General features: G+C 36.0%; 1 protein-coding gene across 2 annotated transcripts in view; it reads left to right on the top strand.

Annotated features, from left to right (window-relative positions):
- Window positions 1-2,734: 2,734 nt before the first annotated feature.
- GPHR (Golgi pH regulator) overlaps window positions 2,735-19,633 on the top strand; it is a 314,568-nt gene continuing 297,669 nt past the window's right edge. For both annotated transcript variants that reach the window (XM_090412614.1, XM_090412615.1), the window contains exon 1: window positions 2,735-2,978. In XM_090412614.1, coding sequence (XP_090268740.1) covers window positions 2,937-2,978 — 42 coding nt within the window. In that variant the 5' untranslated portion in view covers window positions 2,735-2,936. The remainder of the gene's footprint in view (window positions 2,979-19,633) is intronic.

The raw sequence follows: 19,633 nt of genomic DNA on the forward strand, positions 1-19,633 counted from the left end.
AATAGAATGTTTGATAATAGATTCACAATGCCAAATAATATCCTTCTTTTTTGTAATCAACGTTATATATCTGATTTTCATTAAGCACTGCGTCTTCTCTCTAATAATCTGATTTAACTTTGTGATTTTAGAGGTGAAATCATTTTTAATATTCTCACAACAGGCAAACTTTCTGGTGCTTGACTTTGCAGTTCTTCTTAGCCTCCTTTCATGTGCATTACTACGCCATTTTAAACCATAAATTATTGAAAATAATAATAAAAATCAGTTATGTGTGGCGTGTGTCATCCAAGGCGCTATAACGCCCTAAGAATGACCGTCGCACTTCAGTTCTGGTCGCGACTAAAGACACTTTTACTGTCATTTTTCGACTGGTTTCAGAGTGGGTCGATCTCTGGCATGGGTAAGCAGCTTTTTTCTCCATGCAACTCGGGTTTTTTGTCTCGTAACCTCAATAAAACCGACCTTAGAACCAATACTATTTTGAGACTGTAAAGGTGTTAGGATTAGGGACCACGAGATGGCGGGACTTATCAGTCTCCTCTCTTTGCCTGATGCATGTGTAATTAATCATAGCTTTTGGCCAAGCTATCTCTGATTGGCTATCAGTGGTGGAGTTTGAACTGCCCACTCAGTTTCCAAAATTTAGGTAGTGCTAAAATGATTTGCCTACTTCCTATACGGGAATAAAAGGCGTTATCTGATTTTTTTATTTATAAAATCACTATATACTCTAAATAGATGAACATCTGCACTTACACACTATAAAACACTAATTCTCTAACGAAAATTCACAATAAAGCAGATAAAGATCATCAAATTTCCTAGGACGCTAAACACAATGACGAATTCAAGTCACATTTTCCCCTCTTTCACTTAGAAGGAATCCATCTTCCTTTTTCATGTTGTGTACTATTGCCAATCTAGGTGATTCTGTCATTATCCAACTCCTTTACCTCCGTCTTGTGCATCTCTGTTAATCAAAGGATGTCACATCGGAATTGTTACGTTTCCTTACAAAGGAAGTCGAATTTTCCATCAAGCCATAAAGTATAGATATGCTGTGTTCCCTCTTACAGCATATCTCTTGGTACTAGTTTTATTCTTACATTTCGTTTGGTAGCTAACCTGTCCATGAGAAGCTGATCGCTCAGTTAGGTACGTGAACCTTGTTTTTCCGGGCGAATGTTCGAGCAGGCATGATTATTATTATTATTATTATGGGCTACTCTATGGAGTCTTTAGGTTCATCGATGGAGGTCTTAACCATCATTCCAAGGACTATCCAATATTCGTTCAGTATATATCATGCTTTACTTTAAACTCATTCACATTCTTTAAGCAAAACATATAGTCTTGACACTGCTGTTAACTGCACTCTTGCTTAGCTTCCAAGAATGATTCGTAGTTCTACATTCAAAGGATTTGTTCTGAAAAACTCTTCAACTAAAAAAAACTCTTCTCTTTATTAATATTATAAAAACCCTTCAGTAATTTCAATGTCTCAATCATATCACTCATTTTCTGTATATCAACCAATTTCTGTAACACAAAAATCTTCAACTTGTCCTCATAAAGTCCATTCCATAGGCCCTCTACCATCTTGGTCACTGGCTTTTGGATCCTCTCCACCTCTTCCTCATCCACAAGAAACCCAGTTGATCACATATGTGCACAGTAGTCAAGATGGGGTCTCCAAGGCTTCTGCGGTAACCAAGTATTCTGATGAGCTGCTTTAGCCACTTTTGCGATATGCCCTATATACTTTAACTCCCTAATACTATCGTCCCAAATCATAATGGTTATGGATAAATTCTCGGATGCAATGCAATGTATGTGGTACTGTTCCTTTGTACTTTCACATTGCACTAGATTTCAATCTACCTTAATGGTTTGTTCAGCTACTCCTAGCACAGAGGAGAGACGAGTTATTATAGTGTGGCATTTTATGGTATCTGGTATCTATTAGAGGCGTAGGAGTGCCTCGTCATTAGGACAGTTGCCAAGGACAGTTGCGCGTTGTCAGAACAGGTGCTTATGTACGAATTTTCCAAGGGAGCTAAAAGCTTAGCTGCGCTGCTGGTATATATTACTGCTTTGCAGAACTTCTGTATAAGTGCATGCTAATAACCTATATATCAATTTTAATGTATAGGTTAGCATTGATTTAGTTGCTTGTTGTCTTCCTATTGATCAGGAAAGAAATTTATGTTTTTCAAATTTGAAACTTTTGTACTAGAACTCGATTTTTACGGTTATTATTTCCATGCTCCTCTATGGATTCCCAGAACTCATCTCTGGAGGCATAAAATATTTTGCTCTGGCTGGTTTCTTGTTCTGCGCAAAATCTTATGCAATGTTTGTTTGAGACTGACTAACTTATCTTCCGCTGAAACAACCGTATAAAGATTCCTCGTTTCATGACGAAAATTGAAACATCTCTTCCAAGCGGACGCATGTCACATTGTTCTTCAAACTGTAATATGGAGGTACATAACAGCAGTTTCTATAAATGAGCCCATATACATGTGATGACTTTTATCTTGCTATTGTGGATGCATATTTTATGCTCTTATCATTAGTCAAAATATAAATATGAATTTAAAAAAAAGGACCAGCTGTACTCGGAGACTGCAAATTTTTGTTGAACAAATAGTTACTGGTTCCGCCACTTTGCATTTTGGCGCTCTTCATCGCATTGGTGGCAATTTTCCGTCATACGTGATCAGTTTGGTTTGTTGATAGTTTTCACATGGATTACAGTAAAGGTTGCTATATTGTGATGGTTCGCCGTTGGTTGCAAGTCTGTGGTAAACTAATGATGATCTGAAAAATAATAATAAGAGCATTTTTTGCTCCCTTTTCGGATTAGAACTTCAAGATAATAACAGATTATTATTTGTTCTTCTTCTTTTATCATGACATGAATGTGAAATATGGCACTTGTGGAAGATACCTTAATCGTTTTCGTTACTCAGGTATTTAAATTTAAGAGCCATAAATGTTTTACACAGTTGCTCATATTTCTTTCAAGTTTGACCGCTCATATTTATTATTATTATTTAACACATTACGGCATTAACGTATAGACATATTACTCATTATGCATGCCTTTCCTATTTCTGAAACTCATTTCTCACATTGGTAGAGCCTCTGCTACTAATGGCTCAGTTAAATAAGTTTGAGCGCGGTTAGTAGTAGTTGGAAGGGGACCAATCGTTCGATGCTGTTGGGGTACTCTCCCTCGATGAGTCTTTGGACTCCCTGGAGGTGTCAAATAATAATGATAAGAGATAATTACTTGAAACAGCACATAACTGAAGGGACTCGTGGTGTGAGAGTGTTGAACCTGGTCATTGGTTCACAGGACATATAAGTAAGGTGTCCTCGTTACCACCATTTGGTGAAAGCGATCATGTGGTATTGACTTGGGAGGTTGCAAAATCTGTGGATTTTTCTGTTAAGAAGTGGCTTATATGGAACTACAGGTTGCAATTATAACAAGCTTCAGAGTGAGCTTGCAGCCATCCCATGGCAGAACATATTGCAGGGGAAAGATGTTAGCAGTGCATGAGATAAAATCAGCGGGTAACTGAGGAAGGCAATATCAGAATGTATTCCCATATTCAGGAAGACAAACAAGGTAGGCATTAGATGGATGAGTAGTAGTATTATGCTTGACCTGAAAAAAAAGAAAATGTTATGGAAAATCAGTACAAGGCTCAAGCTAGGAAGGTTACCAGCATAGTAAGAAAAGCTAAATCAGATTATGAGAAGATAGTAGCCAAGGAGATCAAGGGTAATCCCTAAGAGTTCTTCTGCTATGTGGCAAGTAAAAGGAAGAATGACTTTTGAAGGATAACCTCAGTGGGTGCTGATGATATTGAGGTGACCAATTCAAATGTAATAGTAGAGTTACTGAGTGATCACTTTTCAAAAGTCTATCACCCAAGTGAGGATATCTCTGTACCTGTAGCAATAACTAATGTGAGAATTGAAGCTAAAGAATCAGAGGTATTTAATATATTGCAAAATTTAAATGCAAACACTGCTGTAGGCTTAGATGGAATATCAGCTCTGGTGTTGTGTGAATGTGCAAATGAATTGTCAACCCTTCTTACTTGGATATTTAATTTAAGTTTGAACTCTGGTATGGTCCCTAGGGAGTGAAAGTTAGGCAAAGTGGTTCCTTTGCATAAGGGTGGCTCTAAAACTGTGGTAGTTAATTACAGACCAATCACCATCTCAGGAGTAGTGGTAAAAGTATTGGAAAAGTTGGTTAAAGACAAAATTCAAGAATGGGTGGATCAGGATATGATACTCTATAGAGGCCAACATGGTTTTGTTAAAGGTAGATCCTGCCTTAGCAATCTATTAACTTTTTATAATAGAATAACATCTGAGTTGGACAAAGGAAATGGTTACACAGTTGTACTTCTGGATTTTGCTAAGGCTTTTGACAGGACCCCATGGAATACTGTTGTGCAAATTGGAGCATATAGGGATGGATACTAAACTGATGATTTGAATAAGAGAATGGCTCAGGGAAAGATACCAGAAAGTGGTGTATGGAGGAGCAGAGTCCAGGATGAGGCAGGTGACCAGTGGTGTGCCTCAAACCTCTGTGCCTTTGGCCGTTGTTTAATTTGTACATAAATGATATAGAAAATGGCCTGAAGGGAGATATTCAGTTGTTTGCTGATGATGCAAAGTTGGGTAGTGCAATAAAAAATCCAGCTGATGTTGAGAGTTTGCAGGATGATTTAAATAAGCAGGCAGAATGGGCAAAAGGTAATGGATATCAGTTCGATGTGGAAAAGTGTACAGTTATGCATTTTGGGATTAAAAGATTACCAGCTGTGTACCACATTGATGGAACGGTACTCCAAGAGATTGATGAGACTAAGGACTTGGGGGGTGTTGGTGGATAGGGAGATGAAGTTCAGAGGGCACATTGCTAAGGTGTCCAAAGATTGCATATAGGTCAGATTATAATAAATTTAGTTTAATCCTTTATCCAATTGTGTGCAAACAAGGTTTGCGCCTGAAAGTATTTTCAGCACTGGGGTAAAGTGGTACAACACCAGGCAACTCCTTGCAAAGGTGGAGCAAGCTACCAACACTCCTATCTCAGTATCTCCCATAATGCAAAAACACATCTCCTTGCAGATATGTATAATGTTATGCATTAAGGGAAGGGCCACTACTCAGACTAGTTTTGACCTTTATTGAGGTCTCTTCAGTGGGAGCCAGGCTCAAGTGGAGATACCAAGGCAGAAGCATTAGCAAGGTCATCTCCTCCTATAGGAGCTTCCAAATGGTGTGCCACCTTTTTATTAAATTACTCTGGATTTAGAGAAAGATGTTGAAAGTTTATTTTTCACTTGGTCAGAATATAATAAATTTAGTTTAATCCTTTATCCAAGTGTGTGCAAACAAAGTTTGTGCCTGAGAGTATCTTCAGGACTGGGATAAAGTGGTACAACACCGGGCAACTCCTTGCAAAGGCCTGGCTCCCACTGAAGAGACCTGAATAAAGGTCGAAACTAGTCTGGGTAGTGACCCTTCCCTTAATGCATAACATTATACATATCTGCAAGGAGATGTGTTTTGCATTATGGTAGCTACTGAGATAGGAGTGTTGGTAGCTTGCTCCACCTTTGAAGGAAAACCCTCTACCTCTGTATGAGACTGGCTAACTCACCTTTAGTCGAAAGTGACCAGATAAAGGTTCCTCGTTTCATGGATGGGAATCGAGCCTAGGTCTTTCTCACCAAAGTGCTTTGTGTATACCGACAGCTATGGAGGCTCATATATATGTTATATAGTTTTGATAATTGGAGCAAATTTAACACTTTCAAAGCTATTTTAGAGTTGAAGAGCCTAATAGCATTACTTGGTTCATCTTGATATAATTTTCATATATAGATTCCATAAACAAGTCTTTTCCAGCAAAAGAAGAATAAAAAAGGAATGGAACAAAGTTTTTCTTTTTACTGTCTAAAATAATAGTAATAACTATATTATAACTTAATAATATTATTACATGATAATGTAAAGGAAAAGGAAGAATTTCTCTTAAAAAAATTCTTATAAATTCATAAGTTTGCACAGCCTATGAAGAGAAGGCATCACTTGATATTTGAAATGTTAATGTATATTTTCAGTGTTCTCATAGACATTACAACAAACGATTAACAGTAGCACTAACTGACCAGACACAAATAAAAAGCTATTCCAAGTAGGTATTATTAATTGAGAAATAGGTATATTATTATTTGAGCTAGAATGCCTATATTTCCTGATCATTCACTCTTGACAGTATGCTGACCATTTCATTCAGCAACAAATTTCAGTGATTCTTCATGAGAAATATCTGTGCCTTACTGGAAACTTAATTTTTCATCTTGCAAAATAAGCAAACCAACCAGAAGAATATTTACAATTTTCCAGACATAATGCATTGGCCTCATAGCCTTAGTTGCTTAGGATGCAATTCCAAATAACCAAACCAGTCTGCATCTACTCTCTTGTTAACCCTACTTTTATTCAAATGTGTAGGGATGATCCCCCCCCCCCACTGTTATAAAAAAAATTTCCTCTTGCATATTTAATATCAGATCCCTGTGTTTCTTTCATATCCTGATGTATTTTATGCCTTTATATTTTTTATTTTATTCTGAGCTGTCTTAACTATCTTAGTCACCGGTTTTAGGAAAGATGTGGAAATATTGTAGAAAGTTTGTCATTTGGGTTGGTTGAGTGGTTAGTACATCCATTTTCCAACCAACAAGCTGTGGGCCTGAATTGCATCATGGGCATGGATATTTGTGATTGTTTTTAGGTGGAGGTGAATTTCATCATTCTGTGTGATACCACTCATCTTCTTATTGGAAGACTGAAGTGAAGAAAAAAAAAAGTTCCATGTTTGGACCCTAGAGTAGGGTTTCCAGACTATGTAAAAAAATCAATTAAAATACAACAAATTATAAAAAATTAATTAAAAAATAGAAAAATCCTTAGCTCACTCATGGTACTCTAGGCTTATAATCTTTCATGAGTGAGAGTCACAAAAAAAAAAAAAAGTAAAGAGGTGGATAACTCATAATTAGTCATTTTATAGTTCCATATCTTAGTTATTCATTAATTCTGTACTTTCTTTGCTGTTTGCACATTTTCTTGAAACTCAGGTAACTAGTAATACATTGTATCAGTCTTAATGCACTTGAATTAAGGCTTTATAAAGTATAATCCAAGTTTCTCTGCTTATTAGTAGATAAAAATGGTTATGAAAATGGAAAGGATAACTGTTATGCTGAGAAACACTGATAAATAGAGATAAGCAAGTACTGATAAATACACTGATGAGGAAACTTATCAGTGTTTCTCAGCATAGCAGTTTTACTTTCCATTTTCATAACCACCTTTACAAAATCCCTAACTTCCTCGATGTCCTGGGACACCATCTCACTATGATATATAATCTACAATCTCTGAATCCAGAATGCAAAACCTTACAGTTGGCAACTAACAATGAAACTAATCTTCATTCTCTTATGCTCACACCATTAGTCTGTTGATGTTATCATTGTGCACCACTTCAAATTCATTTTAGGATTTTCCTAAAAATGAATGTTCCTAATTTTGCATCATCAGTGAATAATTTTATTCCTTCCTCCTGTATTTCAAACCTTTCACAGTATCATTAATATGCAAATTAATATTAGCTCAAGAACAAGATTCCTTTTATTTTCTGTAATATACCACCAAAATGCCCCTCCCTCCCCCATACATTACTTTTTTTTGTAATGTATGGGGGAGCATTTTTGTTACTCTTTTTTGCCCTCTTTCTACAGCTTCTTTATCTCCTCCAAATGCAGGAGACTAAATCTGTGCACAGTAGCCAGATGTAATTGTATCGAGGCAGTTTTTTGCAAATGTGATCTTTGAGTTTCTATTCAAATTCCTGTTCGCCATAATTCCAAGATTCCTAGCCTCATTCAATTTTTTTGTACCACAATCCCACTGTATAATATGCTGTTGGAAATCTCATAGTGTGAGACTCGTATAACTTTGTTTACTTGATAGCCATTATCATTTGCTCACATTTCCAGCCTAAGCTGGCCTGGTTGGTCGAGTGGTTAGCATATCTGCTTTACAGCCTGTGGGTTAGAATCCTGCCATGGGCATGGATGTTTGTGTGTGTGTGTGATTGTCTGTGAAATTACTATTTAAATCATTCTGTAAGTGCTGTATATCAGTAACATTTCTGATTTCCCTGCTTATCTTTATATCATCAGTAAACAACTGAACATCTGTTAGATCCTTCCAAATATCAGTAATGTATAGATTGAGCAATAGTGGTTCAAGGACTGATCCCTGGAGTATATCAGTGGTAATCTTAAATCTGGCAGATTCTCACCTCTTATATACCACTTTCTGATACCTGCCTATCAACCAGCCACTTTATATTTCAATCATATTCTCCAGTTTATGCAACAGTCTTCCATGTGGTATTCTATCAAATACCTTACCAAAGTCTAACAGTATCATAGTGTATCCATTCTTTTTATCAAATTCATCTCTAACATTATTAAACATTATAAAATATGAGCAAATGCTAAAATATGACTTCCCTTTATTCCTTGCAAAGTATAGCTTGTTTGTCTATCCATTTCTGAGTTCATACCAACTTTTCTAAACTCTTCACCACCACTATATTATATATTCTTGACATTTTTCGGGGATAACCCTTTGTTCACTCTCCTCTTGTACATGTATTGAAATTTTCTCTTATATACCTGTTATGTACCCCATTAGCAACTTATATGCTTCTACTATATTTCTACTTTTTTACCTCTCAGATATATTTTGTAACCCACAAGCTTTCAGTTTGTCTTTAACTGAAAGCATTCCACAGACCCATGACCATTTTGGTCACTTCTCTCAGGATCCATCAAAAACTTGAAATGTGGAAAAGCAGCTGGAGTAAATGTTATTTGTTCAGAAATGTTCAAATATGGAGTTATAAAAGTTTTGCAGTGGCTACACTGCGTAATCCAGAGAATCTGGTCAGAAGGTTGAATTCCAGATAATTGGAGTAGAGCTCATAGTTCCCATCTATAAACAAAAGTAATAAAGCTGAATGTTAGAATTGCAGAGGAGTTTCTCTACTAAGTGTTCCATGTAAGATTTATGTGAGTATACTTGAAAAGAGGCTGAGAAAAATTGTGGAAAAGAAACTCGGAAAACAAGCTGGGTTAGGCCAAATGGAGGTTGTCAGGATTAGAATTTTACTTTACAACAAATAGTTGAGAAATTATGAGAATATAGCAAAGATCTGTACTTAAGTTTCATAAATCTGGAAGAAGGTATGAAAAGGTGCCCAGAGAAGAGTTTTATAAAACACTACAATTATACTGGGCTAATAATGGTCTAAGAATAAATAGTATACATAGAGGCATATGTAGTGTTGAGAGAAATGGAAAGAACATCTATTCAGGATGAAAGATATCATCTTCCGCTTTTGGTAGCTGAGGAGAGAGAGAGAGACCAGCTGCAAGATGGAAAGACCAGTGAAGCAGAACCAGGCAAATGCCTAATCCTTGAAGAAAAGAAAAAGAAGATACATAGTCTATATTTAAGTTGTAATCGACAGTTAGAATTGAAGAAAATACAGGAAGATGGTTTGATGTCAAATCATGTGTAAGACAAGGATGCATGTTATCTCCACTCTTATTCATCATCTATATGGATCACATTAAAGGAAAGAAAGTGGCATTAAACCTGATATTAGAAGCAGAGATATCAAACTTAGTTCTTTACTTTATGCCAATGATGATGTACTCTTAATCACATCCATTGCAAATCTCCAGGCTTTTATTGAATTAAATAATAGCTGTAACAAATTTGGCATGAAAATTAGAACAGAAAAGACCAAAACTCTTAAAATAGGCAGGAATATAGAAAACCTCAGGTGCATTCTCAATGGTGAATCTATAGAACAAGTAAAATATTTTAGCTATTTACGCACAATTTTTAGTCAAGATAGCCAATTAAATTTGGAAATAGCAGAATAAGCCAAGCTGGTATGGTGGGGAGCCAACTGAATAATTTAAATAGAATAAGAGATAAATTAGCCAAAACACCAAACTAGCAGTATACAAAATAGTGTTCAAAGCAATTTTAAGTTAGGGATCTGAGAGTTGGGTTAGAAATAAAGCATTTGATAAATGACTAGAGACTACAGATATGTGAGTTCTGAGAAAAATTAGAGGAGTGAGCAGTTGGTGTCAAGGGAAGAATCATATTAAAAATGAAGATATTAAAAAGAAACTTAACATTATTAGCATTTGGGAATGGGTGAGCAGAGCTAATATATGGTGTGGCCACTTAAATAGAATGGGAGAAGGAAGGTTTTACAAGTGGATGTTTGATGTAAAGATGACAGCAAAAAGATCCAGAGGAAGATCAAGATCTAGGTAGATCGATTCAGTCAGAAGTGCCTTAAAAGAACAAAATGTGAAATACAAGTGCTGTCAAGTAACATATCAGGAAATTGATGATAAATGATGACTTCAGAAAAAGGTAAGTAAAATCGTGGAAGAGAAATTTGGAGAATCACAAGATGGGTTCATGCCAAATAGAGGTTATCAGGATAAGAGTTTCACTTGAAGACAAATAGGTGAGAAGTCATGGAAATATAACAAGGATCTGTATATTTAAGCTTTGTAGATCTGAACAAGGCATATGACAAGTTGCCGAGAGAAAAATAGTTCAAATCTCTACAATTATATAGTAAATAGGAGTTATAAGTCAGCAGTTAGAATTAAAGGAGTACAGGAAGATGGTTCGATGTTAAATCAGGTGTGATACAAGGATGTACATTATTCCCTCTGTTATTCCTCATCTGTATGGATGACATTATGAAGTGGCATTAAATCTAATGCCAAAATTGGAAATGTTAATTTGAACTCTTTACTTTATTCAGATAATGTTATACAAGTCTGCAGATGTTATACAAGCCCTTATAAATTGGATAAGTGCTGTAATAAACATCAACTGATTAGGAAACCTATAGAACAAAACATTTTAGTTGTTTAGGCATAATTTTTAGTGAAGATCTCAAATTAAATATGGAAATAGACAACAGAATCAAGAAAGCTGGTATGGAGAAGTCAACTGAATAAATATGTATGGAATAATAGCAATATTAGTCAAAACACTAAACTAGAAATAAAACACATAAAAGATTAGGGTGAACAGATGGCATCAGTAGCAGTCATATTAAAAATGAGAATATTAGGAAAGAACTTGAAGTTGCTAGCATTCAATCTGTTAACAGAGCTAATATCAGGTGGTATAGTCACATAAAGGAATAAGAGAAGATAGGTTAGCAAAAGAGGTGTGTTTTTAATGCCAAGAAGGCAGGAAAAAGACTCAGAGCAAGACCAAGATCTTGGTGGCTTGATACAATGAGGTACCTTAGAAAACTGATATATAAGATCTGACAATATTGGAGTCCTGACAGATAATAGATTGATATGGAGGAAAATTGTCCATAAGATGTTCTGTTATGATAGTACATCTCCTGAGAGTACATACCAGGAATGATGGTAGTGATTTAATCATTATGCAGGATATGCAATATTTTTGAATTACCACTGTCTCTAATTTAGCATCGTCAGCAAACAGTGTACTTGTAGCAGTGGGATGCACTTGCACCATGAATAATCTTGAAGGTTCTAGAAGCAGTTGATATAAGCATTGTTTGCTGTTGCTCGTAGTTAGTCTGTAGGCAGTTATAAAAGAAATGTGTGTGAGGTCACTTTGCCAGAATAATGTCTAATGTTAAACTCAAGCAGTGCATTAATCTTATATTCCTTGTGAAATTGAAGAAATCGCCAACCGAATGTTTAAAACTGTTGCAGGAAGTGTTCAGTGATAATGTAATGTCACGTGCACGAATGTTTGAATGGCACAAAGACTTTGCGGAAGGTCAAGAAAATGTTGAAAATGATGAATGATCAGGTCACCCTGTCATGGCAGGAACCGAACAAAACGTTGCAAAAATTAATGAAATTGTCCTCAACGATTGCTGATTAAGCATTTGGATGATAGCAGACACGGTACACATTGATAAGGAGACTATATGACAAATTTTGCGTGAGTAATTGAACATGAACAAAGTCTGTGCCAAAATGGTTCCCAAAAACTTGTGTCAGGAGCAGAAAGATGCCCGGAAACAAATTTGTACTCACATCATGGAATGGCTGACAGCAGAGCTGGACTTGCAGGAGAAGATCATCACATGTAATGAGACGGTGATTTTCCAGTACGATCCAGAAACAAAGAGACAATCGATGTACTGGAAAACTCCCACCTCACCGAGAATGAAAAAAACAAGAATGAGCAAGTCAAAACTGAAGACTATGTTGATCGTTTTTTTTTTTTTTTTATATATCAATGGCATGGTAATGGTTGAATGGGTACCAGAGGGTAAGACAGTTAACCAACATTATTACCTTGAGGTTCTGGCCTGCTGAGAGAACGAGTAAAGAAGCAATGACCTGATCTATGGAAGAACAACACTTGGATTCTCCATCAGAACAGCGCTCCATCCCACAGTGCACTGTCTGTAAATCAGTATCTGGCTGATAAGAAGATCCCACTGTTGGACCATCCACCTTACTTGCCGGACTTAGCTCCATCTGATTTTTACCTTTTTCCAAAGTTGAAATCCTCATTGAAGGTACCCATTTTCAGTCAGTGGATGAGGTAAAGAAGAAAGTGGCAGCGCTACTGAAGCAGATAACACCTGATGACTTGCAGCACTGCTTCCAACAATGGAAAATTCATATGCAACAGTATATAGATAGAGGGAAGTATGTTGAAGGGGGATAAAAATAAGTTGTAATAATAAACCACATTTTTGCAACAGTCTCGTTATTTAATAGTCACATATGTTGGTTATACAGAGCTTTTAATTTTTCAGGAAATGACAACATATACTAGAATCTTAATTAAAAACTTTAATCGATATCTTCCTATATTTCAGCAATGTTGCATTGTCATCTTCAGGGATCACAAAACAATGATATGTGCACGCAGGCACTAACACTAAGCAAATGAGGCTGAAGGAAAGCAACTGAAGTTGGTCCTAAAGGTGTCCCTTAGCAGGCTAAATTGGGTTGCCTTGGCTGTTGGGTGAATGTTCTTAAAATGCAAGCTTCCCAAATTTGGGACAGTCTCATGCACTGAAATTTGTTGATTTTTGTGAAGTTTTTCAGAGAGGGGGGCTGATTCCAGGAATAATCTTTCATACTTGTACTTGCTGCAGTGTCACAAAGTAGCCTTCTTCCAACATATTCTGTGGTGGGTGTCCACAATGCCTGTTCATCAAGTCCTGCGTGGCTATATTGGTGAAACTGGATGTAGTCTTTGTGTTTGGATATCCTGATATTACTTGTCCTGCTTGTTTGGCCATAGTAGGACAGTTTGCAGCTGCAAGGGATGCCTAGACTTACCTGGTACACTCCTACCTGGAGTATACCAGGTAGGTCTAGGGAATGTGGCTGGTCTTTGGTGGAGCAGATAAGAGATGCCAATTTCTTATGTGGTTTGTAACAGATTATCAGGTCATATTTTCTTAGGATTTTTGTTAGCTTTTTGGATGTACCCGAATATAAAGAATGATGATAAATTTAGAGTAATCTCTGTTATGAAGGGGGAGGAGGTTGTGGTTAATTGGTTTTAATATTTTTTGGATTTTTTTGTGGTTGTAGCCATTGGCTAAGAAAGTGTTAAGGATATGGTTCACTAGTTAGGGCATTGTTATCTGAACTGATTAATTTTGCCCTGTTATATAGGATTTTTATAATTCCATGTTGTTGGGAGGGTGGGAGGTGGTGTGACTGTTGGTGAATGTATCTACCTGTATGTGTCAGTTTTCTGTAAACAGAGAAAGCCAGAGATCCACACTCTCCCTTTCCTAGACAATGATTACATTCCAGCCTGATGGATCCCTGGCTTTCTCTGTTATTCCAAGATCCCCTGCCTCATCCACGTCCATCAATAGAGTATGTAGCCTCCCATCATTTTCCATCTATGGATCTCAAATTTCAAGACCTTAAATATAGCTGCATTAGATTGACATCCGTTCATTTGCTCACTTTTCCAGCTTATTCAAGACTTCTTGAAAATCCAAAGCATCAGCACTATTACTAATAACCCTTCCAAACTTCACATCATTTGCAAATAACTGAATATCTCCCTGCAGCCCATTTACAATATCTTTCACATAAAGGTTTTAAAAGCTTTGGTCAGAGAACCAATTCTTGTGGATCCCTCCCATTTTTGACCTTCCTCTTCCTTGATACAACTCTCCCATACACAACCTTTTGTATCAAACATCCCTATGATAGAAAACTTAATGAGTAAGTTTGTCATCCAACATAAGTTCCAGTCTATTCTTTTCATTTTATATTAGTGTTCAAGGAGTTTTGGTTTACCTAACTATTTTCGAGTAAGTTTCACAGCTTACACTTGTAACAAAAATTATATAGAATTTATTCAAAAACTTCAGTATGTTTTATCCAATGTTACATGAACATTGTAATGTTAGATGAAATATATTGGAGTTTTTGAACAAATTCTATATAATTTTTGTTACATGTATAAGCTGTGAAACTTACTTTAATATGCCTAGTGTGCATGTTCCACTACAGCTTTACAAATCCTAACTGTAGTTATTTCTTTGAAAATCTGCATGCTGCAGTGTATATGATTCTTTATATAGAAATTGTATATGTGATCTTTCAGGATTTCAGCATGGGAAAAAAATAATGCAAGTTTAATGTGTCAAAATGTAAAGTTATGCATTTTGGGATGAAAAGATATTGACAGAGGATTCTGGGGTAATAGTGGATATGGATTTGAAGTTTAGAGGGCACATTGCAAAAGTGAGAAACTAGCTCAACGGACCACTTGAAAGTTGGTGACAAATAGAGATAAAGAGATTTATTATTGTTATAGCCAAATCTATAACAATAAGTTGCACAACTACTGTGCACAGATTTTGTTTCTTTAAGAAGTGAAAATGTTATATCGAGTCCTCTATAACATTTTCATATATGCTGAGAATAAGTGACTATCTTTTTATGGCATTCTTCCTTCAGTTTATCCTTAATTTTTGTTGATGAAAACAGGGGATATATGATAGAAATATATATATACAGGGTGTTCGGGATAAATTTGACATATTTATAATTAATTATATTTTTCCGTAAGTTACATGTATTAACACACACTTCTCTTCATTTAAAAGTTTGGACCCTTCTTCATTCATATACAAGATGTCAGAAAGGATGGATAGCTGGAACCCACCTGAATCATGGAAGAGAATAACTTGTATCATGATGATTCGTGCCCGCCATCAAAATAAGGATATTACGACTGCTGCCCAATGCTCCCTGAATACAGTAAAAACAATCAGGCATGAACTAGAGACTTGCAATGGTGACTACGAGGATGTAGCAAGAAGAAAGATCCCTAGCAGACGATCTGATTGCGTTCGTACAGCAGAATTCCTCGCAAATCTGCAGGAACAGGTGTTGAAGAACCCTGGCATTGGAATTCGGGCTTTGTTCGTGGAGTTGCTAACTGTAGTCAAGCCCTGGATAACAAGGGTAGCCAATGGTAGGCCGTATGTATGGCAGCAGGATTCGGCCTCTTGCCACACCTCTGGGAAAAGTCAAAAATGGTTGTCTGAAAATTTCTACGACTTCACCAGTCCAAATGTTTGGCCTCCAAACTCCCCAGACCTTAACCCCATGGATTATTTTGTATGGGGCACAGTTGAAAAAGACACCAATCGCACTTCCAGTAATACAAAAGCCCCAGTTAATGGATAAAATTAAAACAGTTTTTGCGGCCCTTCCCAGGGAGACTGTAGCATCAGCTTGTTCGAGGTTCCGAAGCAGAATTGAAGCTGTGATCGATGCTAATGGTGGTTATTTTGAGTAAATCTTGTTGATAGTATTGTAATTAACTCTGCCTGTAATGTTTTTTTGTCAATTCATTAAATTTAATAGATACAAAGAAGATTTTCTTTTTCCTTACGAAACTGTCAAATTTATCCCGAACACCCTGTATATGTATGACAGAATGATCATTGACTCGGTTAACATACATAGTTTTATGAAGAATTAAATGACTAGAATCGAGATTTAAGCAAACAGATTTTAATATAAACACACTACTAGTTTCGGCCTGTAACAGCCTTCTTCAGGTGACATAAAAGAAAAAACACTAAACATTGAGGGTTAAAAGACTATGAACAACACAGACAGTCTTTATACATAATTAGCATGAAAACATTCATGTTTTCATGCTTCTCTGGCAGCCACTCTGTTATTATTTTGGTGACCTCTATGGAGTCAATAGACTCATTGTGGGAAGCCCATTCAACCAGCAACATTGTCTATCATAATGAGCTTTGAAGTTATTTACACTACCTGCATTCACAATGCACTCCGGCAATGCATTCCACTCACTAATAACTCCATGTAAAAAATCTCCTCACACACACGCCCTTCTTCATCACATCTTTATACAACTTCCTGGGATGGCCTCTTGTTCTTCCCATTTTAACATCCACTCTTTTTATAATTCCTTCTGTATTAATCTGATAGAATCCCTTAACTAACTTGAAGGTCTCTATCACATCTCCTCTTTACCTCCTATCCACAATCAACATTCTCTCAAATGCTCTTCATAACCGTCTGACCGTCTATCATCTTGATTATCTTGCCAAGTGGCCCAATCCCATTTTGATTTCCTAGCTCTCCAAATGATGTCTTTTATTTTTGTTAGGTCTCTTAAGTTCCTTGTTCCTTATTCTATCTAATCTGGATACTCTGAGTAAACTCCTCTTCATTGCTCTTTGGCAAACTTGGCACTTTTTTTTAAATCTGTATAGTGGTTTGTGCCCAAGTTTGGAAACCATTAGTCAAAGTTGGTAGGACAATCGTACCTAATAATTTTCTTTTTAGACAAATTGGAGAGATCCTCTTTCATTCAATGCTTCATTTCCCCAGTAGCTCTTCCAAGCACGGTTTGATTCTGCTCTGAATTTCAAGGTCAAAGCAGTTTGACATGGAGATCATTTATTCTAAGTATTTGTAGTTCTTTACATATATATATTATAGTATTTTCAACATCAGTGGGAATATGCTCATGGTTTTTGTCAATATTTTTATTTTTTGATAATCTATTATTAGACCTATTTCCTTGCTTTTTATGCTTAATTCATTGATCATCAGATTAAGTTGAGAGCCATCTTCAGCAAACAGAATGATGCCATCTGCAAAATGTGGATTGTAATCCACATTTTGGATTACAATCCACATTTTGCAGATGTGGATTGTAATCCACAATTGCAATCCACATCGCATGTGGATTGTAATTGTGGATTACAATTATAATTGTAATTGTAATCCACAATTACACTTACGATTGTAATTGTGGATTACATTTGTAATCCACAATTACATAAATAATTACATTCGTAGCTTCCATAATCATCCCAATCCAGATACCTGAAAATGGCTTCAAGGGGTGCTATAAAAAGTTTGGGAGCAATGAGATCACCTTGTTTGATGCCTCTCTGCATCCTAAAGAAGTCACTGCTTTCCTCCAACCTGATAGTGTCTCACTATTTTCATAAATAGTTAGTCAGATATATTTTTCCTCGATTCCCATGTCTTTCAAAGCACAGAAAAGAAGGTAATGTTCTATGGAATCAAATGTTTTGTTATAGTCAATGAATGATAAAGGTTTATTTTATTCTAAATATTTTTCTACTATTTAATTAACTGTGTGTAGATGGTCTATTGTAGAACATTTTTTTCTGAAACCTGCTTGTTCATATGGTTGTTCAGAGTCCAGATGGTTACAAATTCTTTTGAGGATTATTCTTGTAAAAATTTTATAGTTGTTTATATCTGATAAACAGATATCTGTAAAAATTTTATAGTTGTTTATATCTGATTGTATGCCTTTTTTTTGTGAAGAATTATTCCTGATTTCAGCCACTGATTAGGGAAAGTCTCATCTTTTAGGATTCTGTTGTACAGTTTAAGTAATAATGGTAGTAAGTTGTCCAACCCATGTTTGAAAAGCTCTGTGGGCACTTCATCTGGTTCTGGACACTTATTGTGTTTCATTTCTATTTCTGTTTGTTTGATCCAGTTATGCAGCTTGTATAAAGATCTTTGTAAAAAATCATTGGCGAATGCTTGAATTTCTTTTCTATTGTTTGCAATGTTTCTATTTTTATCTAAAAGACAGGGAATCCATTTTTTGCCTTCAGAAAGGCTATTTTTAGTGAGAGTCTATTTTATATTGCCTTGAATATTTCACTTGTATATTGAATTTTCTCAGATCATTTCAGATTTCTCTTTTGACAAATTCTGCAAATTTAATCTTATCTCTCAATGAATGTAATCTGTTTTTCTTTAGTATCTTAGTTTTTTTAGAGTTCTTATCATTCTTCCTGCCAGTAGAATTCTTTGCAAGTTTAATTAATTGAAGACTTAATAATAGTTTCAATATAGTTGCAAACATCTTGAACATCAGTTTCTGACTGTATCAGATTTTGAGAAGCAATCACTTTTGTCAAATTTGCTTTGTATTTTTCTTTTTGTTGGTCTATAACATTAACTTTTGACTTGCTTGGTTTGATACACTTAATCCTGTTTTTCTGTTATAATTTTCTATTGCCTTGTATGTGGCGAAGGAGTGGAAAAATATGCTTTGGGTTCAGACCTTTTGTCTGGGGAGGGAAAAGAGAACATTCTAGAACAAGACCAAATACATTGCATATCTAATTATAAGAATAGGCTAGGTTGTAATTATTATGTCTATACACAAATGCCAGGAGCATTAGAAACAATGGGGTTGAGTTTGTTGCTTTATTGAATACGATGTGGCCTAAGATTGTTGGCATTAGTGAAACCTGGCTATCAGAATCAGATATGGTAAGTGGGATCGAGTGTAACAGATATACTATTTTTAGGAATGACAGAAGAGATAGGAGAGGAGGAGGAGTACTACTAATGATGTCAGATGACCTAAGTCCAGTTAGGGTAGAAATACAGGAAAACAATGATGGTAACAATTTCCCATGTAGTGATGAGCTTGAGTCTATTTGGTGTGAAGTGGAGGTTAACAGAATGAAATATATGGTGGGGTGTTGCTACAGACCTGGCAGCTCAATTGTAAGGGATGAAGAAATGCATCGCCAATTTAGTCTTATGGGTACCAAGCGAATGATCGTTATGGGTGACTTTAATTTTCCAAACATTGATTTGGTAGAAGAGAAATCTCATGATCAGAAAGAACAGGAATTTATTGAATTGTTGCGAGATAACTTTCTCAAGCAGCATGTGAAAGAAGGAACTCGAGGTCAAAGAGTGCTGGATTTGCTCATAGCATCAGAAGGGATCTCTGTCAAGATTATGGCTATTTTTCCACCAATTGGTGACAGTGATTATGCTGTTCTTTCTTGGGAAGTATGTACTTGTATTGAAGCTCTGATTAAATCAGGCTACATGCTGAATTACAAAGCTGGAAA

The sequence above is a fragment of the Typopeltis vanoorti genome, chromosome 23 (assembly GCF_054136105.1).
Source record: "Typopeltis vanoorti isolate ZY-2024b chromosome 23, IOZ_Tvanoo_1.0, whole genome shotgun sequence".
Classification (NCBI taxonomy): Eukaryota; Metazoa; Arthropoda; class Arachnida; order Uropygi; family Thelyphonidae; genus Typopeltis; species Typopeltis vanoorti.